Here is a 24,437-nt window from a genome sequence, read left to right on the forward strand (position 1 = left end):
ATCTATTATGTTATACTTACTGACAAGAGGATTGGTTCTGAAATCCTTGTAGATATGAGTTACATGATTGATTAACTATCAATTCCATCAACATGCTGTCCTCACATATATCTGTAAATATTAAGGGAACTATTTTATATAAATAGATTATTAAGATACAATACGTTTTGGAATGCTGTACACATGTTATGAAGGGGCCTTGACCTGTAAGATTATTATCCAATCAGCAAGGGGGTTTCCCAGTCACTTCTGCATGTGCTTCTCGTTTACTAATTGTTTTGCGAGATCATACTAATTAACCAATGAGATTGCTCATTAAGTTTGAATTAACCAATCAGCGCTTGTTAGCAGAGCTTTTGTTTTAAACGCGCAATCATAATTATTCTTAAAGCAACGCTTGCTTGTAGCAGTCATTTTATAATTTTCGGGAAAATAATTTCTTAACCTGCCGATTTTCACAGGATCGTATATATTATAACATAGTATGGATTAGTATTTTCGTAGTGAAAATGAACCCAGAGATATACGAACGTGCAGACAAACGTATTAGAACATTATTGAATATTCCCGATTGGTATTTATTAACAGAAAGTGACATTCGTACTTTTGCAAGATATTTCCGACAATCCGAAGGAAGTCGACGATTTGTCTATTGGAGTATAAAGCTAGATTGTGCAGCTTCGTGCAATGGCTGTTTTTTCTGTGGATATATATCAAAGATGTGCGTTTGCGCTACCAACGCGTCAGTAAGACAAGATTAACTTTTTCTGTCAACTGTATTTGAGAACGAACAGTATATATTTAAAATGTCTGACGACGAGGATATAACGTTTATGACTACATCCGAAAGACAATCGTGTGACAAAGTTAAGGCATGGGCCAGTGTGATGAAACTGACAGAGGCAACCGCCGATGCGATCGTGGAGCTTGGGTTTAGCAGTATGGAGGCATTGCCTCTCATCGAAGCGAACGATTTATTGGAAACTAACATTCCTATAGGACAAAAGAAGCTTTTGTTGAAGGCAATACAAAAGACTTTTCCGAACGATATAAATGCGGAGACGACATCAACGTCTAGTACATGCGTACAGCGAGGATTTCAAAATGGCGAATTTGAGAATGCTTCCGGTAAAAGTAAAGATGGCGGCTCCAATGGACCAAACAAAGATGGCGGCTTCCGGGGACCGATCCAAGATGGCGGCTCTAATGGACCAAACAAAGATGGCGTCTTCCGGGAACCGATCCAAGATGGCGGCGCCCATCGAAGTAACAAAGATGGCGGCTCACCGGAGGATTATTATATACAAGCGGTGATGAGGCAATTAGCCTCCCAACAGAAACAACAAGAACTTTTACCTACTGCAGTGAATTCAGTTGTAAATGACAATTCAATGAACAATTTAGGTATAAACTCTAATATATCTTGGCAGGATCCACAAATTTATTTGAAATCATCGAATATAGACTGTAAAATTAATTTTTATGATATTTCTGATTTTGTTTCATATGATTTAGGGGGGACCAGCATGCCTGAGGAACGCCTTATTTCGGATTCATCAGGGGGGCAACTTGTATTTAAATCGGGACCTTTAAGACCGAAACTTGAAACCCTGTCTCTGTGTCAGTGGTCTAGGGCAAATTTGTCCATCATGTACAAATTGCTCAGCACAGGTGAACTGACACAGACACAGGTGCTTGATTATTTGTCGTATACTATGCGATTTTATCATTTGGTGTCATCTTGTGAATTTGTGTCAGTGCTGTTTTTTGATAGGGAATACCGTAGGCTCCAAAAACAACACAATTTTAGGTGGGGCACTGACATACCGCATTTGCAGTCTGTGTACCTTCGGCCAAAAGCCATGTACACTAAACCTCAGGCATCTGGTCCAACTAACATGTCTAAGTTTGCAAGTAAACAGCAAGACAGTGTAAGATATGCATCTCACTCTGCAGAAGGTATGGAAATCTGCAGAAAGTATAACAGTAGGAAAGGGTGCGCATTACAAAGCTGTCGCTTTGCGCATGTTTGCTCCCTCCAGGGGTGTGGGGCCCATCATCAGTCTTTTGCCCATCCAAAAAACCGGGGATAAAGGTAAAGCCTGTGCGTGACCTTGATTTTAATGTTTGGCAAAATGAATTAAAAAATGATTTTGACAAAGATTTTCTTTTACATGGTATAAAAAATGGGTTTGACATAGTTCAAAATGATTTGGCTTTAGTAAACATATCAGCAAAAAATCACCCTTCAGCACTTCCTTCAAGTCCCTTATATAAAAAAGCTCATCAACAGATTTTAATTGAAATTGAAAATGGGAATTATGAGTTTATTGAATCTACACCCAAAATTATCAGCCCTTTAGGTGTCATTCCAAAACCTGATGGAGGTGTAAGAATAATTCATGATTGTAGCAGACCACTTGGGTCAGCTGTTAATGATTTGGCAGGGGATATGGAAAAACAAAAGTTTCAATCTGTTGATGATGCAGCAAAATTAGTAACAAAAAATTGTTTCATGGCTAAAGTCGATTTGAAATCTGCTTACAGATCTGTTGGCATCAGTCGCTGTAGTCAACAGGTAACAGGTTTGCAATGGACTTTCCCTGATGGTCAAACTCATACCTTTATTGACAAAAAGTTACCTTTTGGCTCAAAATTAGCACCTGGAATTTTTCATAGACTTTCACAGGCTATTCGACGCATGATGTCACGCAGAGGTTTTACCGTTATTGCATATTTAGATGATTTCTTCATCTGCGAACGCACTAAGCAGCGCTGTGCACTTGGCCTAAGAGTCTTGATTGACTTGCTGCACAAGTTAGGCTTTGCAATAAGTTGGTCCAAGGTTTTTGACCCTTGCCAGAAGTTAGTATTTTTAGGTGTTGAGATAGACTCAACAACATTGGAATTAAGGTTACCTTTGACAAAACTAGAGCAGCTAAGGGCAGAATTATCAGAATTTAAGCAGCGCAAGCATGTTTCAAAGAAACAATTGCAATCCCTTGCGGGAAAACTAAATTGGGCTTCTTCAGTGGTTCATGGCGGAAGAGTTTTTCTTCGGAGAATCATTGATGGCATTACGAAGCTCAAGCATGACTGGCACAAAATGCGCTTAGGCGGGGATATCTTGCATGATATTCATTGGTGGTACAATTTCATGTCCACTTTTAATGGAAAATCCCTCTTACTTAACACTGATCCTGTCACTTCAGTATATACTGATGCTTGCAAAACAGGTGCAGGGGGTATTTTTGGTACAGATTGGTTTTATGTTAATTGGAAAGAGGATTTCCCATTTGCGCAATCTTTGCATATAAATGAGCAAGAGGCATTTGCTGTGGCTTTGGCGGCCAAGCGATGGGCTAAGTGTTGGCAAAATAGGCGTGTTTTTATTTTTTGCGATAATTCATCAACTGTAAGTTGTATCAATAAGTGTACGTCTAAGAATAAACTCTTAATGACTTTTTTGCGCGAGTTGTTCTGGCTTTCTGCTTCTTACAATTTTCATCTTGTGGCTATTCACTTGCCAGGCAAGGAGAATGATATGGCTGATGCTGTTTCACGGTTGCATGATTTAAAGTTATGTAAATTTTTTATGAAAGAATGCTTACCAGCACCATTGTTTGTGCATCACCTTGTTTCTCACATGTCCTGTCACTCCCTCCGTTTTCTTTTATATAGGCTTACAGGCATGCAGAGAAGTTGCTAACTTGGACAATTTAGTAGACACATTCAGGAGTTACACTTATGCTGAATCCACAAAAAAGACTTATCAGACTTATTTGAACTCTTACAAAAAATTTTGTGCACTTGTTAATATTTCTTTAGTACCTTTAAGTAAAGAGAATCTAGCCAGATACATTGCATTTTTGTCACAAAAATTGTGCTTTAATTCTATCAGTAATTATATATCAATAATTAAACTTTTACATTTGGAGGCAGGTCAACCTCCACCAATAGATTCTCATTACATTCATACTGTTTTGCAGGGGGCTAAACGGGTATTGGGTACAATGGTTAAAAGAAAACTCCCTATCACACCTCAACTGTTAAAAAAGATTTTAACAACCCTTGATCTTCAAAATCAAAATCATATTAGTTTTTGGGCAGCATGCTTAGTTGCCTTTTTCTCCTTTTTTAGAAAGTCCAATTTATTTGTCCCCACTTTAGCTGAATTTGATGCGGGTAAGCACCTCAGTAGACAAGACATTGTTTTTCAGCCTAGCGGCACTTTGCTTCGCATACAAAAGTCAAAGACAATACAATTTGCCAACAGATTGTTGGAAATTCCACTTCCCAGAATCCCTAATTCCCCTCTTTGTCCTTCACAGGCACTGCTGTTACATGTTAAAATGATACCTGCTGTCAGCTGTCCATCCCCCGCCTTCTTGTACATATCTAAGGGGACAACAGTTCCTTTAACATATTCCACTTTTCTTCAAATGCTAAAGCATTCTTTATCACAGCTCGAATTGGACACCAGTGGCTACTCTGGTCATAGCTTTCGCAGGGGTGGTGCTACATTCGCTTTGGAATGTGGGGTTTCGTCAGACCTCATCCAGGCTCAGGGGGATTGGAAAAGTGAGGCATACAAAGGTTACTTAGACCCTTCCTTTTCTCATAAACAGCAAGTCATGAATGCCTTTGCATCCGCCCTAAGTCAAAAGCGTCCTTCTGATGCATAAACCTAAATTACTACTTTTTCACAGGTTTGGGATTATTTTGGAGTACCACAGTTTTTCAATTTGATTTTGCTTTCTTTGTAAATATCTTTATTGCGTATTGATATGCAAAGAAAATATTAAACTGTGATTCTTCTCCCAAACCTGTGTTTGTTCAATTTGTACTTAATACAATAACCAGTAAGCTTATGCCTTGGTCCCGCTACTTAACTCTGATTAGTGTAAATCAAGTGCCTACCTGCATTGTAACTCTTCAGCATTAGGTGTGGGCACCAAAGGGATAGCAACCTGGTTATTGGTACCACTGGCCTTAATATGCAACATCAAATAAGGGAGGATCTGGGTGGGACAAGTTTTTGTGGATTAATGGAACTATTTTATATAAATAGATTATTAAGATACAATACGTTTTGGAATGCTGTACACATGTTATGAAGGGGCCTTGACCTGTAAGATTATTATCCAATCAGCAAGGGGGTTTCCCAGTCACTTCTGCATGTGCTTCTCGTTTACTAATTGTTTTGCGAGATCATACTAATTAACCAATGAGATTGCTCATTAAGTTTGAATTAACCAATCAGCGCTTGTTAGCAGAGCTTTTGTTTTAAACGTGCAATCATAATTATTCTTAAAGCAACGCTTGCTTGTAGCAGTCATTTTATAATTTTCGGGAAAATAATTTCTTCCCACCCACCACTCCCTAGTGGACTTTTATTGATATTTGCTATATTCATATGTATATTACAGATATTGTTTGTAGAATCTATGCATTCTTTATATTGTTTAATTAGTAGAGTAGTAATGTTTCAAAGAATTCACAGTTTTTATGTACTTCTTGTATGGAGTACCACAGTTTTTCAATTTGATTTTGCTTTCTTTGTAAATATCTTTATTGCGTATTGATATGCAAAGAAAATATTAAACTGTGATTCTTCTCCCAAACCTGTGTTTGTTCAATTTGTACTTAATACAATAACCAGTAAGCTTATGCCTTGGTCCCGCTACTTAACTCTGATTAGTGTAAATCAAGTGCCTACCTGCATTGTAACTCTTCAGCATTAGGTGTGGGCACCAAAGGGATAGCAACCTGGTTATTGGTACCACTGGCCTTAATATGCAACATCAAATAAGGGAGGATCTGGGTGGGACAAGTTTTTGTGGATTAATAGAACGCTATTGCTATGTAATGCAGAGGCCTAGCTACCTGGAGGCACGACAGCAAGTGCATCCACATCGTTTTCACATGAGAATGAGATCTATCCGTCACGGTACTACGTATGTAATTGAAAACAAATGGCCGATCAACAATGAACAACGTAAGTTACATAGCATTACTGCATATTCATCGGGATTTCAGTGTGAATGTTGACAAAGTAAAAGAGAAGTTTGTTTCTGCCCAGACCCGAAGAACAGATTTTGGACAATTTTGAGTAAATTCTGTATCACAAATATGTTTTGTTTATGTATTACCATATATTCAGAAGATTTATTAATAGTTTTATATTCATAAATTTTTATCTACATATAGCTTCTCTTTTAACCGTCCTATGACCGAAAACCGAAAAAAAAAAAAAAATTCTGCATAATAGGGTCCTAAATTTTTTTAGTTGCTTCCACATCGTTTCTTTCTAGCTACGCTCCTGTAATGTGTACTTTTAAAAATATCATAAGACAAAACATAAATATGTTCAAATACCCTATGATTTAAGTAGAGACTGTTCATAGATCATTGTAATTTTTTTTAGTGTTGACAGACTAGCAATTTAGTTGTTCAATACTTGGCCACCGTAGATCCTTTTCATTAAGAAGAAAAAAAATATGGATCCCAATGGTTTTAAGTCCATACCTCACATCAATTGGTTCACTATCAAAATTATAAGGTTGGAAAGGTAACACATTTAAATGCTTAAAACATTATTAAATATTCAATGCTACCAAAATAATCACAGACAAGCCTTCCAAGTTTGAAAATAAAGAATATTTAGTATTATAGTAAATGACCAACCTGTTGTGAAAGGTTCTGAAAGTCTATGAATGGTAGCTGTAACTGTGTCTGCTGTTTTACCCATGAAATTGACATTTTCATCTGTCAGCATTGTGTCAAGGTCATCACAAGGGTTGTGGTAACATTGTATCATATCACCACGGAAATTGGCTAAAAATAAAAAAATATTAGCGTGGGAGGTTTAACACTTCAATTTTCAGTATACTTATTTGTTTATCGTTAATGGATAACTTTTATTATTCCATATTGGTATTATTTTAGTAGGTTTCTCTTTATGAATTGGTTTTTGGTTTTTGAATAAAAAAGCATATTCACTTGAGAAAGTGTTATTCACCGCCCTAAACGTCACCCGGTTTTACATGCAACGTTATGGTTAAATTTGTTTTGGTATATGTTATTCATTAAATACATGTTCTTCTCTCTGAATATGGAATAAAATAATTACTGACTTTTGTTTCGGTAAATATGGGGTTTAATTGACTTTTGAAAAACTGATATTCACTTCGGTCGTTGGCCTCAGTCAGTGGCGGATCAATAGGGGGGTTACGGGGGTGCGCACTCCCCCTTTATTTTTTCTGATCAATGCATTTGTATCGGGACATATGTTTTGCACCCCCGCTTTGCCCTGGGTTAGCACCCTCCCTTTCGAAAATTCCTGCATCCGCCCCTGTCAGTGAATATCAGTTTTTCAAAAGTCAATAAAACGGCATATTTACCTCACCAAAAAGACAGTAATTGTATATTATTTCAGTATTAATTTTCCATCACAAAATATCTTTAATGAAATAAATTAGATCTCACTTTTTTTACCTTTCATCACTGATTTGCTACACTATATGGACATTTCTATTTCTAAATTTTCAGTATTCAAATTGACAAATAATTTCAATTGATTTGAAGCTTGAACCATTGGACATTTCTAGGTATCAAATTAAAATAAAATATTTAAACGTTACCTGAATCAGTAAGAAATATGGCAGGTAAATTAGCTCCCCAAAAATTGTAATGGTCACTTCTCAGGAATTGATACATAAGTGCTAGATTTTCCTGTGGAATGCTCGATAAGTCTCCAAATGGCAACGGGAACGATTCGATCTCAAACTCAGACCTTCCTGCAGCTGCCCAGGATGAGCCAAATGTCTCAGCCAGAACTCTATCGTCAGTAGGTTGACGGTATATTAAAGAGATGAAGTCGCCTCTAGCATCATCTGATAGTATACTTTCAACAGCACTTGGGAAATATTGCTGAAACTAAAATTAAATTGTATGATATATTTCATCCATGCTTTCTATCATGAATATCACTACAGAAAGTTCAAAGATATATATATCTATATATTACATATGGTGTAGCATTTTACTGTTTTCATTGGATATTTGGATAACATTTTTCAAGGGTTACACATTTATGTATCTGAAGCCTTGTTTCTGTTTGTAAGTATAATGGCGCTTTGTTTCTATTTACATGTGTATTGACAGTCAATATTAAAAATAGTGCTAAAATAAGATCCAGATATAAGCCATTCTGGTCCAAAATTATTCTATGTTATGACGTCACACATAGCAACCACAATTTAAAGCGCCACAGCAGACGCCAAAAAAATTTGAAAGTTTACCAGAAGAACAAATGAATTTGATGTTTAATGCAGATGCTAGGAATACAAGAAAGGTAGCCCATGCATCAAGCTGTGAAGTTGTTAAAAAACATTTATATTTTCAATGGCATGTTAAAAGTCTTGTGAAGTAGAATTTAAGAATACAAAAAAATAACATTTAATGTGAGAGCCCGAATTTTCTTATTGTGAAAATGCAAGTAGAATAATTGCAATAATTTAAACTTACATTTTAAAATCTCATTTCTGAATTAAACTGGATTTTTTTCATGTTGCAAAAATTAAAATCGCAATTATAAATGCACCCAATAATTTCTGAATTTACAATATGTTAAACAATATTTTTCAACCTCAAAATAACTATAACTTATCAATTGACCTTACCTGGTCCATTGCACCTAGTGGAAAGACCTGTGATTGGCTAGAAGTGTTATACTCCATTATTGTGTCAAGGATAATAACACCAAGTAGTTTTGTTGGTATGGAGCCATAATTCTTTATCAGCCATGGAGTGATCCAGTCCTGTAGAAAGTTCCTACTTCCAGACAACCCTAGGTAAAAATAAATAAATTGCCAATTGTTGATCTTACAGGTTTAGAAAATACAATTTATAAGAAGAATAATAGTCAAAACAATACGTAATGTACTCAAATGACAATTAAAAAGTCTTCTTAATTTTTCAGTTTCAGGTAATATTAAAAAAAATATCACAGTAACAAGAGGATAACTTTGATGTTTTCTCCTTATGAGGGAACTGCAGATCATATCTGTTCTATCTCTTCAATCCTTAATATCAGTTATCTCTAAATAATTCTCTAAGACTCTTAAATAATTTTTTTTTTCTTATTTATTATTTCATGATAAATATTAATAACATACCTCCATATTCTTCTAAATCAAAAGAGACAAATATAATTGTGTTTTTGCTCTTGTATCCTGAATTATTTATATTAGTGATTTGTCGGACGACTTCCAACATGGCTGCCACACCGGAACCATTATCATCCACTCCTGTATAAATAGAACCAATAAGTTAATTTATTCTGAGAAAATTTGCATATCTTTTTTTCTTCTTTCCTTTATTTGATATCAATGTTTTAAGAAAAGCACTAACATTATGTGATTATCATTTAAACATATTTCATGTGCATTTTTAATTAACTTTATATTTCACCCCATATAACCCCGATACAAATGAATCCGGACGTTGACGCGTTCGAAGCGATAATTAGGTCAACATTTGGGATGACAACAATTTCGATTGCCTCTCTAGAACTTATACGATGAAATATAAACATGTCAATGTGCATGATAGTTTATTTATTCAACTATACAGCTGTTGTAAGTTTTAGATATTGCATAGAACGTTTGATAAAACTGTTCGATGCAAAACGCACAGACATGGTGCAATTTCATACGTTTTATGAGACAAACAATGCTGAATATCTTTTCGTACATACACATTTCCATATTTATACCTTAGGCAATAATAAATAATTATACGGTGCATTACTGCGTGCCTTCAAATGTGGCGCAGAACTTAGAATAAACGCAATAACCTAATAAATAAGTTTTCTTTAACTGTATTGTTCGTTCCATCAAATGTGTCGCGTTCGTTGTGCGTTTTTAAATAACCACTGTACAGTTCGTTGACAAAAACCTTCACAAATCACTTTCTTTTCAAGGTATTCGAGATGGTTTCGACGACTCTTTTTCTGTATTTTATTGTAAATTTTTATCTGTTTACTTAGTCAAATAAGTTGAACTCAAAATATCAGTCATACAAAGCCAAAGTTTCAATGATAAACCAACTCACATCAGATAGGAATGTTTCTATTAAAAATTGGGACTTTCAACGTTATTCCAGATGAAATGAACAGTTAAAAATTTATTCCAGAGAAAGTATAGTACAGTCAATAAAACTTAAATGACTTACTTTTCACAATTTAAGGCTCTTCCAAATACCGATGTTTGTCCAAATTCGCCTAGACGAAAGCCGGCATTTTTCTTAATTTATTTATTTTTTACATCTAAAGCTTTGTAGATGTGGTGTGATGGCCGGTGATACAACTTTTCACCTAAGTTTAAATGAAATGGGTGTTTTTATAAAACATTTCACAATGAGGAAAACCTATACCATATCGTCTGCTAAAAAAAGGCCCCGATATAAAAAAAAACACATTTGAAATAATTAACACGAGGAAACTAACGGTTATATATTGATAACTTAAAAATTATGTATTAAAGAAGAAAAAAATATGACAGATCTGTATAACCAATGTACTACAGGCTCCTGACGTTGGACTACACACAAAAAAAATGCGGCGGGATTTAACAAGTGAGCACCCAACAATCTTCCTTACACGGGACACTCGCGTAACAGCACAACACGATACAAAACAACCTGTACAGTTGCAATTAGATCAACTCATAATGTTGGTACAAGGCACAAAAACCATATACATAACATATCGACAAAGTCAGTATATATCTAACGGTTTTAGGTCAAGACGTAATAAAATGCATGAACTTGTGCAATGCCAAATAGTTATAAGTAAACAATATTAAGAGAATATACGATCTTATGAATTCTCATAAGTATGCTTATATTGAAAAAATGTTAAGTGATGTTTTAATTTAACAGGTACGGCAAAACTTTCTACATTGTAGCCAAATTTTTTTTTTTAATTTCATTTAATGAAAGAATTTTGTGAATGGTGACTGGGATATATACTATTAGATATGGTCACTTTGGTCTTCTTTTCCGACCGGCAGTAAAACCTGACTGAAGTTGGCCAACCGTTTAGTTGTGTGGGATGTAAAAGTACGCAGTCACGTCCAATCCGAATGGGAACATTAGATCCAATGTCTTGTGTTGAGAGAACACCACGCTTATACACTGTGCAAACCCTTGCAAAAACTTTATGAGAGGTCCATAAATGGCCTGTTGAAAGGCAACATTTGTGTCCTTATTCAATTTACCTCATTTAATCCAGTGGCAGTCCAAACTTCTCTGGCTTGATTCCGGAGGGCCTCCTTCCAGGAGCTACATTTAATATGTGTTGCTACTTGTGTGATTATCCTGAACACGCATGACATATTTGCAAGTGAACTTTATTTAAGCAACCAAAAATCAGCCATTACGTACGCGTGTCATTAACAAAACATGGGTGCAGAAATTGGTCAGTACCATCTGAGAAACGTTTCATTTTTTATTGATAACTTTTAAGACATGAAAGAAGAAACAAAGCAAATGACTAAGTTCTAAGTTGATGATTGATGCTTAACTCAACCGCATAATTTACCGATGACACAAATGGTAACTTGGGAATATAAATGGGTGGGTAGATATTAAGGTGTTAATAGTAACAAGAATTACGAATCGTTTAGATTTTGCCATCACAGTAGAAAGACTGTAATGTTCGAGCAAGTTAAGCACAATCTTTAAACCTTAAAAATTAAACAAACAAAAAACATAATTGAAGAAAGCAAACCAGTTGAATATCAAAAATTATCTCTTATTCTTTACATCTTCACATAAAAGAAACTGTATTACTATTGGTGGCTATAAGTTGCGTGGTCATTGTATACACATATCGCTGTATATATTAAAAAGAAAATGTGGTATTGAAACAACTCTTCGCCTTTGAAAAAACCGAACGACACAAAATGAACAACTATAAGTCAGCGTACGGCCTTCAACAATGAACAAATCCCATACCGCATAGTCAGCTATAAAACACACCGAACTTACAAGTTAAAAGCAATGCATAGGAGAAAACTAACGGCCTAATTTATACACAAAATAGTGAATAACAAATATATATAACTACTGAATTACACGCTCCTGGTTTTAGACAGGCACATACGGAATATGACGGGACTAAACATGTTAGAGGGCACCAACCCTCCACCCTAACCGTACATTGACTGTCACGTAAACACTTTCAAAAGTTGTATCCAATTAGAAATCGGACGTGTGTTCATGTCTGCTAAGCCATATTATGGATCTGTCGAGTTTTGAATGTGTTTTTAATTTGATAGATCCTTTTGTGTTCTCTTAAATTGTTTCTTTTTGAAATAGTAAGACGAACACGACTATTGTTCCCATATTTGGACAATTTTTGTTATTATGTCTGTTTAGATCACGCATCATTGTAAATATAACGGAATTTGATGAGACTGTCGTACACAGTGAGAGGTTTAGCGCTATTAAACAAGGTTTAATCTACCATTTTTTTACATTTGAAAATGCCTGTAACAAGTCAGGAATATGACAGTTGTTGTCCATTCGTTTTTCTATGTGTTTTGTCATATAATTTTCTGATGTGATTAGGGACTTTCAGATTTGATTTTCCTCTGAGTTCAATAATTTTGTGATTTTACTTATTGCTACCAATTTACACTTTCGTATAAATAAGGATTTTTTTACATGCACAAAATGCCTCTACGAGTGTTCCAACAATACAACGGTTATAATGGGTTGCTGTCTGCATGAAACTTTGATAAATTATTTTTTTCTAACATGCATATTGGTTATAATCATACCAACGTATAAACTTATACATGCAAAATTCACTGACAAACGCAATATTTTGTCAACGAAGAGTACAGTACAAAAAGGTGTAATGACAACGAAGCGTACACAACATGAAAATAAAGACAATTTAAAACTTGTACTTTTCTTTTTCTAGACACAACATAAAGATACGATCTTAATAAATTTGTTAATTTCAAATATGAAATTTTCACAAATGTATGTTTAAAAAGCTATGAGGTAAGAGAAACATTATTTTTTGAAGATTTCAAAATACCAAGCACGTTTTATCACTGATATCGTCGTGCGTTTTTTGATGTTTGTACATACAGATGTCACATATTTGAAAAACCTTTTAATAACTAATGAGTTTTATGGCAAAGTATATATTGGAGCAACATATTCGAAGAATAGATATTGTATTTTCTTTAAAAGTATTATTTTTAATTGTCAGAACACAGTGTAACACGGTGTGTTCGATTCGAACGCGTCAACGTCCGGTTTTATCTGTATCGGGGTTATACGGGGTGTATTTGTAAACTTATTCATTAGAACTTCCAAATTTTATTATATTATATTGCCAATCAAAGGAATGTTTCAAAGTTCAGTTTAAATTCTTTATTTGAATGTTCTTCATGTAAGATCGAAATTGAGAGATCATGATTCCTCTTTTTAAACTTATTTCAATATTGTGAGTCTAATATTAATTAATCATATATCTTAATTTCATTGAAAAGAGAGCACTTAATATATTTACAAAATTTTTATGCAATAATGCGATGCGTTTATCTGATTCATTGCTGCTGTTTTAAGAAAACAATCTTTCAATTCAATATCCTGTTTTAAGGTTAAACATTTATTAATTCAACGCTGTTGTTTTAAAGAAACTTGTATCTATAACAATCTTTACCCTTCCATGTATTAACTGTCTAGTAATATGCACCAAACCTTACCCTATGATGTGTTAACTGTGTCGTAATGTGCACCAAGACCTTACCCTATGATGTGTTAACTGTGTCGTAATGTGCACCAATACCTTACCCTATGATGTGTTAACTGTGTCGTAATGTGCACCAAGACCTTGCCCTATGATGTGTTAACTGTGTCGTAATGTGCACCAAGACCTTGCCCTATGATGTGTTAACTGTGTCGTAATGTGCACCAAGACCTTGCCCTATGATGTGTTAACTGTGTCGTAATGTGCACCAAGACCTTACCCTATAATGTGTTAACTGTGTCGTAATGTGCACCAAGACCTTACCTTATGATGTGTTAACTGTGTCGTAATGTGCACCAAGACCTTACCCTATGATGTGTTAACTGTGTCGTAATGTGCACCAAGACCTTACCCTATGATGTGTTAACTGTGTCGTAATGTGCACCAAGACCTTGCCCTATGATGTGTCAACTGAGTCGTAATGTGCACCAAGACCTTACCCTATGATGTGTTAACTGTGTCGTAATGTGCACCAAGACCTTACCCTATGATGTGTTAACTGTGTCGTAATGTGCACCAAGGCCTTACCCTATGATGTGTTAACTGTGTCGTAATGTGCACCAAGACCTTGCCCTATGATGTGTTAACTGTGTCGTAATGTGCACCAAGACCTTACCCTATGATGTGTTAACTGTGTCGTAATGTGCACCAAGACCTTACCCTATGATGTGTTAACTGTGTCGTAATGTGCACCAAGACCATACCCTATGATGTGTTAACTGTGTCGTAATGTGCACCAAGACCATACCCTATGATGTGTTAACTGTGTCGTAATGTACACCAAGACCTTACCCTATGATGTGTTAACTGTGTCGTAATGTGCACCAAGACCTTACCCTATGATGTGTTAACTGTGTCGTAATGTGCACCAAGACCTTACCCTATGATGTGTTAACTGTGTCGTAATGTGCACCAAGACCTTACCCTATGATGTGTTAACTGTGTCGTAATGTGCACCAAGACCTTACCCTATGATGTGTTAACTGTGTCGTAATGTGCACCAAGACCTTACCTTATGATGTGTTAACTGTGTCGTAATGTGCACCAAGACCTTACCCTATGATGTGTTAACTGTGTCATAATGTGCACCAAGGCCTTACCCTATGATGTGTTAACTGTGTCGTAATGTGCACCAAGACCTTACCCTAAGATGTGTGTCGTAATGTGCACCAAGACCTTCCCCTATGATGTGTTAACTGTGTCGTAATGTGCACCAATACCTTACCCTATGATGTGTTAACTGTGTCGTAATGTGCACCAAGACCTTACCCTATGATGTGTTAACTGTGTCGTAATGTGCACCAAGACCTTACCCTATGATGTGTTAACTGTGTCATAATGTGCACCAAGGCCTTACCCTATGATGTGTTAACTGTGTCGTAATGTGCACCAAGGCCTTACCCTATGATGTGTTAACTGTGTTGTAATGTGTACCAATACCTTACCCTATGATGTGTTAACTGTGTTGTAATGTGTACCAAGACCTTGCCCTATGATGTGTTAACTGTGTCGTAATGTGCACCAAGACCTTACCCTATGATGTGTTGACTGTGTCGTAATGTGCACCAAGGCCTTACCCTATGATGTGTTGAATGTGCACCAAGGCCTTACCCTATGATGTGTTAACTGTGTCGTAATGTGCACCAAGACCTTACCCTATGATGTGTTGACTGTGTCGTAATGTGTACCAAGACCTTGCCCTATGATGTGTTGACTGTGTCGTAATGTGCACCAAGACCTTACCCTATGATGTGTTGACTGTGTCGTAATGTGCACCAAGACCTTACCCTATGATGTGTTGACTGTGTCGTAATGTGCACCAAGGCCTTACCCTATGATGTGTTGACTGTATTGTAATGTGCACCAAGACCTTACCCTATGATGTGTTGACTGTGTCGTAATGTGCACCAAGGCCTTACCCTATGATGTGTTGACTGTGTCGTAATGTGCACCAAGACCTTACCCTATGATGTGTTGACTGTGTCGTAATGTGCACCAAGGCCTTACCCTATGATGTGTTGACTGTATTGTAATGTGCACCAAGACCTTACCCTATGATGTGTTAACTGTGTCGTAATGTGCACCAAGACCTTACCCTATGATGTGTTAACTGTGTCGTAATGTGCACCAAGACCTTACCCTATGATGTGTTAACTGTGTCGTAATGTGCACCAAGACCTTACCCTATGATGTGTTAACTGTGTCGTAATGTGCACCAAGACCTTACCCTATGATGTGTTAACTGTGTTGTAATGTGCACCAAGACCTTACCCTATGATGTGTTAACTGTGTTGTAATGTGCACCAAGACCTTACCCTATGATGTGTTAACTGTGTCGTAATGTGCACCAAGGCCTTGCCCTATGATGTGTTAACTGTGTCGTAATGTGCACCAAGGCCTTGCCCTATGATGTGTTAACTGTGTCGTAATGTGCACCAAGACCTTACCCTATGATGTGTTAACTGTGTCGTAATGTGCACCAAGACATTACCCTATGATGTGTTAACTGTGTCTTAATGTGTACCAAGACCTTACCTTTGGATGTGTTAACTGTGTCATAATGTGCACCAAGACCCGAAATCAAATCATCAGCTGTTCCGAATCTTGTTCCTTTGAGTACTCCAATCACTGATTGAAAAGTTGCCTGAAAAAAAGAAAAATTGATATATCGATGGGATAGTTGTGCTCATGAAATACAGTTTTCAATTTTTAATTTATGGCCACTTTGTGGTACTCTTTTACTCTTATTTGATATCACAAATATGAGAAATATGACTGTGTAATAGATTTAATACCAATTTGAATAAACATATTGTTTATCAAGGGCAATAACTCCTGTGAAAAGTTGATACATTGTCTCAGTAATATTGATACTTTTGCTGATCTTTTTTGCAAACAAATCCTGAAGATTTAAAATTGTAATAGATGCAAGAAGATGTGGTATTAGTGCCAATAGACTTCTCTCCATCCAATTCACAAGTTGTAAAGGCAAACTACCAAAGCACAGACTTCAACATTGAGCCTGGCCAACACTGAACAGCAAGCCTTAAATGACTAGTTCAAAAACATTCAAACAGGAAAACCAACAAGCTGATCTAATCAAACATGAGAAACAAGAAACACTTATAAACCAAATCAACAAACTGCAACTTCTGAACATCAGATTCCATTAATATAGATTTAATAAGCATAATATCTTCATCCTTTAAAGTTTAGCTTCTACTTACTGTAGATGAAACTGCTGTGTCGTTAAAGGTATGGTACTCAGTGTCTAATCCAAATCTCTTGAACTCATCAAAGATAAATTGTTTAGCAGCTTGCTTGTAGGCACTGTATTGTGGATCATGGTGTCGGGTATCAGAAAAGTGAGATCTGATAACTGTTTTCATATATTCTAAATCAGCTCTATAATACACAGAACCCTGTCCTGAAAATTCCCAAAGAAAAAAGATATGTGCAATACGAAGATTGTAAAGTAAATATTCATGTATTAAATTATACGGTTATGCATCTGTGAAATCAAATTCCAAAAATAAATAAACACAGGATGATGACAGACAAATATCAACAATAGGACATTTTTTAAAATACTTTAGTACAAAATGTATGTGGCACACAAATTTTGAACAAGTTAAAAGAGTAAGGGGTGTCTAAAATGCATTAATACATTTATGACAGTACAAAATTTTTATTGTGTGAAACATATGTTTGAGTTTTCAATACTAAAACATTGCATAAATTTAAATTACCTGGACAACTGAGTCTTTAAATCTGAGCGACCAATAGACTGAAAACTCACCTTAACAACTGAGTAAAGCCTTTTAGTAATCAATTAACTTAAAACTCACCTGGACAACTGAGTAAAGCCTTTTAGTAATCAATTAACTTAAAACTCACCTGGACAACTGAGTAAAGTCATTAAATCTGATAGACCAAAAGACTCAAATACAGTTTGCATGATTCCTTCTAGAGAGTCTCTTGTACACTTTTGTCTATTGGCTGTTACACTGCTTATCACACAGTTCATGAAATAGTTGTACAACCTAAACAATGGAAATTATTATGTTTATCAAAGGAAATTTACTTGTCTAGTAATATTGTACATGTGATTTGGTACTAACACTTTTTATATTATATTATGGGAAATGTATTTAGCCTAAAAATAGAAAATCTATGAACAACTGACCACAAAAAAAAACATATTTAACAATTTAAGAATTAAAAGATGAATGTGGAGAAAGTAACAGTATCAGTCTAAGCTATGGCAGATATAATAGCTTGAGTCAAACTTCAGATTTAGATTTCTTAAAACAATCAAATAATAATAATAAAAAAAATAATTAAGTCAAAACTAAGATAAGTTTAAGCCATTTCCACAGTCTTGAGAGTTATAAGAAAACTCTTTAAATAAAAATAATAAATTCAAGTCCAATGCCCCTTGACCCTGTGATGTATTTCAGAAGATTATAAACTCTTACATACCCACAGTTAGTTGTATTGTCTTTATGTTGAATATAGTTCAGATATGAAGAGCACAACTGTAATTCTCTGCCTATCTTAGTCATATCTGAACATGCATCTTCTGATTCTGAAATTTAATGCACACCATTTATAAAGTGTTCTTTCTTTATCATAAACATACTGTTACTGTGATAATACACCTATCTCAACTATGAGATGAGAGAAAAACTAAGTGACCTCTACCACTTCAACAGTTAATGTAATTTATCATCATCTTTTATTATCTAGTCTTTTCACTCTTGTGATGCAAGGACTAAACACAACTGTTAGAAATCAAAACAATTTATTTTTACTGTTTTATCAACATAAATCATGAACATAGAAACCCATGAAAAAACGTTGATGACATCACGGTCACATGACTAAATTATGTCTATGGGCTCATAACAAAATAACGTCAGCCAATCACAAGACGCGTTACATCCAAAATTAAATTATTCATTAATACAAACTATTTATTTTTAATCATCTGTGAAACTCACTTCTTGTAATTTTCCTATTAGGTATTTTATAATAACTCAGTTACAAATGGCTGTTGCATAAGTAAATTGTATCCTTTACCTGGGAGTGATTCAACAGACAGATCTGACCATTTCTGTAAGAGGGTGTATTCTGGGTCACCTTGGATTTCCTCTATTCTTGTCTTCAAGGTCATTTCAAGTTTCTGTTCTGTTATATCCATATCTATTTCAGCCTCACATTCAGCTATGATACTGCCGGGTCTGGAAATTTAATAAAGTATCCTGTGTTATACTTGTTTCTTGTCATATTATTATCTTTCTTCTCTTTTGCAGTTAAGATAATATATTTTTGTTAACTTCCAGAATGTAGCTTGATACACCTTATAACAATGAATAACTGAGATCACCCCAAATTATTGGTGGGTTTCGTGTTGCTTAGTCTTTTAAATTATGTTGTGTTTTTGTGGACTATTGTTTGTCTTTTTCTTTTTTAGCCATGGTGTTGTCAGTTTATTTTTGATTTATGACTTTGATTGTCCCTCTGGTATCTTCCTACCTCTTCTAAACAAATGTGGACACACAATGTAGTTTCTCTTTATTCATTTTGTCCCAAAGTTGGTCATCAGGTGCAAAAAGCTTCAATTTTGACAATTTTTCGTCCTTTACCTTGACCCTTGAGGCCCAGGGATGTTGGAAAAGATATCAAGATGCAGCCTTCATGAAGAGTGCACCCCAGCTAACAAATTGACCCCAACAGTTGTTTGGTGGGAGTGAATCTGATCTTGGTTCTGCAGTCGACAGAAGGTTATTTTGACAGAAAATTAACAATTTCACGATTTTTTACTTCAAATGGACGCGAAACCGGGTGTAGTCGTTTCCTATGCCTATTTCAATAATAACTATGATCAGTAGTTATATGCCTGCAGGTTTGCACTATTTTTGCAAGTTTAAGGCCTCTTAACATCCTGTGTAAGACACAGCAGGGAAGCCCACCTCTCCAGAAAACCGAGTTTCATCTGATTTCAATTTTCCAAGTCCATATTTGTGCTTAAAATGCAATTTATACATGAGAAAAGGTTGACAGAACATGCATACATTTCGAAATAAGTATCATAAGGCTGACTTCTAAAAGTATGAAACTCTGTTCGAGCCAAATAATGGTGGTCTTGGTATACCCGTCATATGACAAGCACCGCATGGTAAGGGTTAAATTGTCCTTTTAGGACCAAGTTAGGAATATGGCAATTATTATCAAATAGTTCGTTTCTATGTATGTTGGTGTTTGTTTTTGTTGCACTTCAGTGTTCCTGTTGTTCCATTGTTTTCCTTTTATAGTTGAGGTGTTTCCCTGGTTTTAAGGTTGTAACTAGGATTAGTTTTCTCTCAATATGTTTACAACATTTGAATAGTGGTACACTACTGTTGCCTTTACTTAGATGAAATCTGCAAAACTAACATGTTTTCCTTACAATCAATTCTTACACCAAATATAGTTGACCTTCTGCTTATAGTATCAGAGAAAATAGAAAAGGTCTAGGTTAGGTATATAAACACTGTCTGACGGACATGTAGTCATTGCAAAGAACCCATATACTAAATATAGTGAATAAGTGAACAAAATAAACTTCTCCAAGGTAATTTTTATATCATCATTCATCATTTGATTAATGATATGGTGAGGGCAAGATTTTTTTACACAATACATTGTATTGATGTTACATACCTCAACACCACAACTCTGATATACTTCAAGTAGGCCTTTAACTCACTGCTGTCTACTATTTTATTTAACTGAAAAGGAAAATAAATGAAATCTATACAAATATATAATAGTTTTTTTTTGTTTTTTTTAACATATATAAATATAATAGTTCTTTAATCTTTTATGGAGATTGCTATGCTCCAAGCACAAACAAGGCTGTGTATAATATTTTATCATTTTCAGCAAATATTTTAATTATACAATAATCTCCTGAATGATTCATTTTTAAAATACAGAGAACTCAGAACGCACAAAAGGAGACATTAACTATAAAAATATTAGAGAGATGCAATTGGTGTACTTAGAATTAAGATATGTGATACATATATTTATTTGTATCAAACTTCCTGAAATTGTAATAATAAATGTGCACAATAATTTCTGAATTTACAATAAATAAAAACCAAGTATTTCCATCTTACCTCATTGGTGAGTGTTGATCTAAAAGTACTGTTTTCTTCTCTATATTCTGGCATCCAGTCTAAGTTAAATCTAATGGTAATGTTAAACCTGCTAGAGTCGTCTTCTGTAAAGATATAAAACATTTTGTATGAATGATGTGGTATGAGAAAACAATCCACTAAATTCCAAATGAAGGGGAGGTAAGCAACTATAGATGACAGAACAGCTAATGTTTTATAAAAAGTGTAACATGACCCACAGACCAATATAAACCATAATCCCTCTGCTGCATGAAAACTTTCTTCTTTGATCATTCACTATAACTTAAGTAATTTTTCTAACTTCATTGTAATTTCAGTAATATTCTTTACCTTTACCTTTCTATAAAACAAGTCATATTTTTTCAATTGACTGTAATTTTAAGTAATATTTAATAAATTTCAACACAATTTGAGTAATTGAAGAGCCTAGCTAGTAATATCTTTTTTTAGCTTACTTTTAGAATCAGGATCCATACAGACATGACCACATCCATTTGAACAACATTTCTGGTTCCCTGTACAATTATAATCTCTGGAGCATTCCTCCACACAGATACCAACAGTATTATTTCCAATAGGTGGACAATTCCCTTGTTTGTCGCTTGTATCTCTATTGCCTTTAAATACATTAAAATAATCAAAATAAGTAAAACTGTGAGCTACTGCTTATTGATGTTACACCTCCCAAATATTTCAGTAAACAGATATTTGTTGACTGATAAATCATTCTATGTTATTTCACATATGTCTTCTAACATCAATAATGGAACTATTTTATTTAAATAGAGTATTAATACTTAGTACGTTTTGGAATGCTATTCAGTAATTTCTTAAGGGCACTTGCATGTCTAGGTTTTTAACCAATCAGCAATGGTGTTTCCCAGTCACTGCCTCATCTGCTTCTCGTTTACTAATTGTTTTTCGAGATCATACTAATTAACCAATGAGATTCATAGCTAATTTTGAATTAACCAATCAGCGCTTAATTAGTAGGGCCTTTGTTTTATGCACACAGACTTAACTATTCCTGAAGCAACGCTTGCTTGCAGCAGCCATTATTATTTTCTGGGAAAATATTTTCTTTATTATGATCGTATATGAATTCACATCATACAATGGATTAATTAATTTCATATTGGATACAGACACAGAATTCTGCTATTGTTTAGAACAAATGATTTACAAGAATATATACATGTGCGCGGTAAGAGTATTAGAAACAGTCCAACGATAATCTACGATTTGTATACTGCTGGACTAGGCATCATTGTGACTATTTATGACTGCTTATTCTTTCGATACCTGCAAAGATGTTCATACGTTACGTATATGAGGCTACTAACTCGTCAATGAGACAGGATTGACTATTATTACTTGCTTGTTTGCTGTGTGGCTGTTTACCTTAGCGCTCATTTATGCATAATATTCTCGGCGGAATATAATAATTTCAAACGATGATGAAATCACATTTATGGCCACGTCCAACAGACCATCTGATAAAGTGAGAACATGGGCCGGCGTCATGAAGCTCAGTGAACGTACCACTGATACAATCCTAGAGCTAGGATTCGAAAACATGGAAGCGGTGTCACTAATTGAGGCCGTTGATTTGGCGGAGACGAACATGCCGATAGGACAGCGAAAACTGTTATCAAAAGCGGTCAATAAAACTTTTCGAAAGGACAATAGTGCCGAGATAGAGAAGGTGGACATGCAACCGTCGAAACGTATGACATGCGCACAGGAAGAAGGCGAACACGGACATGCTTCCGGTGTAAATAAAGATGGCGGCGCACGCAGCCTAATCCAAGATGGCGGCGCCCATAGTGTAACCCAAGATGGCGGCTATATCCGGGCGGTGCTTCAGCAGTTATCAGCAAGCCAGAAAGAACATGCACCTGATCCAATTGACGTCAGTTATAAACCGAACATGAACAATGTCAATTCTAATTTATCTTGGCAAGACCCTCAGATTTATTTAAAATCTGCCAACATGGAATGTCAGAATCCTGCTCACTTTGAAAGAGCTAAAATTGTAAAAATGTATAAAAACCAAAACAGCTGAAAAATCCATGTGAACAAAAAATTCCTAAAATTCCTCTAAGGTCAAATCTGCCTTAGGGAGTTGAAAACTTAGTTTCCTTATAATTCAAAATTTAAAAATGGACAATTTTAGAAAGGTTTGTTATACATAGTTTATTATACTGAGCTGATGTGCCCTCAAAGACTGTTAGTCCACCAGGTATCAAATGGGTCCTCATTCTAATATAAGTACATTAGAACAGTATTTACTGAAAGACAAATACTCTGCAGTAAAAAGAAATAGTCTGATTACAACAAATATATGGGATACATTTTTGTACTTAATTTTATCATGTGCCTTCTCCCTGCTTTCATGATATTCATGTATTCATGAATAAGGTAGAATATTCATGAATATTCATGAATATTCCACTTCCATTCATGGTTACTATTCCAGTGTCAAAATTATTCATGAATAAGAAACATGAATTAAGTGGAATATACATGAATTCTTAATAACTGTTTGGAGACAACAAATAAATGTTCTTAAAATGCTAGACACTTATTTTATTATAGTATAATCAAGTTTCCTGAATTCATAGTTGTTTTTTAGGGGTTATAAAACCCTTTTTGTCAACATGAATAAACATGAATTAACTTGAATGTTTGGACTTAGAATTTTTTGGAATACTTTTCATGAATAAGAATGAATAATGAGGAATAAATTTTGGACTTAGAATATTTTCCCATTGTGTGACAAACATGAATAAGCATGAATAAAGCTGCATGATAATGACTCAGAATTATTTGTGGCAAACGGCATAAAAATTGATAAATCAAATTTGTTCAAGGACTTTTGTATGTTTATTTTTACTTGATTGTTGATGCAGAATAACATACATGTATTCCACAGTTAAATGAAAAAAAAATATGAGGATCATTTTATTAGATAGATCATGTAGGTGAAATCCATAACATCTTCATGCAAAACATGTTTAGACTTTTTGCATACATTTCATGAATGAGAATGAATATAAATGAGGAATAAATTTTGGAATTTTTCCATTGTGTGACAAACACTAAAAAATGCTGCTTTTCAAGATTCCCCAACCAGTGGCAGATCCACGCTTCAGTGATTCCCTATATAAGCAACCAAATTTTTATCCAAAAAGGGGGGCCCGGGCCCCCTGCCCCCCCTAAATCCACCTCTGCCAACAGTTGTTTTGAAAAATGGAATGTCATCTTTTATATAATCCAAAAATATATTATTAAGTTTTAAAAAAATAAGTTCATATTTAATTTTTTCACCCCCCTTTTGATTTAAAATTGGTTGTACCCCTTTGATACTCTTAAATTTCATTCTTTCCCAAACAATGCAGACTGGTGTCAATAAT

General features: G+C 35.0%; 2 protein-coding genes across 2 annotated transcripts in view; one reads left to right on the plus strand and one right to left on the minus strand.

Annotated features, from left to right (window-relative positions):
* Nucleotides 1-24,437, minus strand: part of LOC134716784 (uncharacterized) — a 182,630-nt gene that overhangs the window by 14,348 nt on the left and 143,845 nt on the right. The window contains exons 94-106 of the mRNA XM_063579792.1: nucleotides 21,477-21,638; nucleotides 21,001-21,104; nucleotides 20,540-20,607; nucleotides 18,917-19,077; nucleotides 18,317-18,422; nucleotides 17,732-17,877; nucleotides 17,062-17,261; nucleotides 16,370-16,478; nucleotides 9,180-9,311; nucleotides 8,685-8,851; nucleotides 7,644-7,938; nucleotides 6,688-6,837; nucleotides 21-111 (exon numbers count right to left, since the gene is read on the minus strand). Of these exons, the coding sequence (XP_063435862.1) occupies nucleotides 21-111; nucleotides 6,688-6,837; nucleotides 7,644-7,938; nucleotides 8,685-8,851; nucleotides 9,180-9,311; nucleotides 16,370-16,478; nucleotides 17,062-17,261; nucleotides 17,732-17,877; nucleotides 18,317-18,422; nucleotides 18,917-19,077; nucleotides 20,540-20,607; nucleotides 21,001-21,104; nucleotides 21,477-21,638 (1,891 nt within the window). The remainder of the gene's footprint in view (nucleotides 1-20; nucleotides 112-6,687; nucleotides 6,838-7,643; nucleotides 7,939-8,684; nucleotides 8,852-9,179; nucleotides 9,312-16,369; nucleotides 16,479-17,061; nucleotides 17,262-17,731; nucleotides 17,878-18,316; nucleotides 18,423-18,916; nucleotides 19,078-20,539; nucleotides 20,608-21,000; nucleotides 21,105-21,476; nucleotides 21,639-24,437) is intronic.
* On the plus strand, nucleotides 126-5,825 carry LOC134715880 (uncharacterized). Its single transcript, XM_063578408.1, has 2 exons — nucleotides 126-1,404; nucleotides 3,682-5,825. Exons 1-2 carry the CDS (start codon nucleotides 807-809, stop codon nucleotides 4,683-4,685), a joined length of 1,602 nt encoding a protein of 533 aa, XP_063434478.1. The 5' UTR covers nucleotides 126-806; the 3' UTR covers nucleotides 4,686-5,825.

This window comes from Mytilus trossulus, chromosome 4 (genome assembly GCF_036588685.1).
Source record: "Mytilus trossulus isolate FHL-02 chromosome 4, PNRI_Mtr1.1.1.hap1, whole genome shotgun sequence".
NCBI classification, from domain to species: Eukaryota; Metazoa; Mollusca; class Bivalvia; order Mytilida; family Mytilidae; genus Mytilus; species Mytilus trossulus.

Coding starts and splice junctions, on each gene's coding strand:
- LOC134715880 (XM_063578408.1), top strand. CDS start 807: ATGTCTGACGACGAGGATATAACGTTTATGACTACATCCGAAAGACAA. Junction 1,405..3,681: donor CAATTCAATGAACAATTTAG/GTATAAACTCTA, acceptor TCTTTTATATAG/GCTTACAGGCATGCAGAGAA.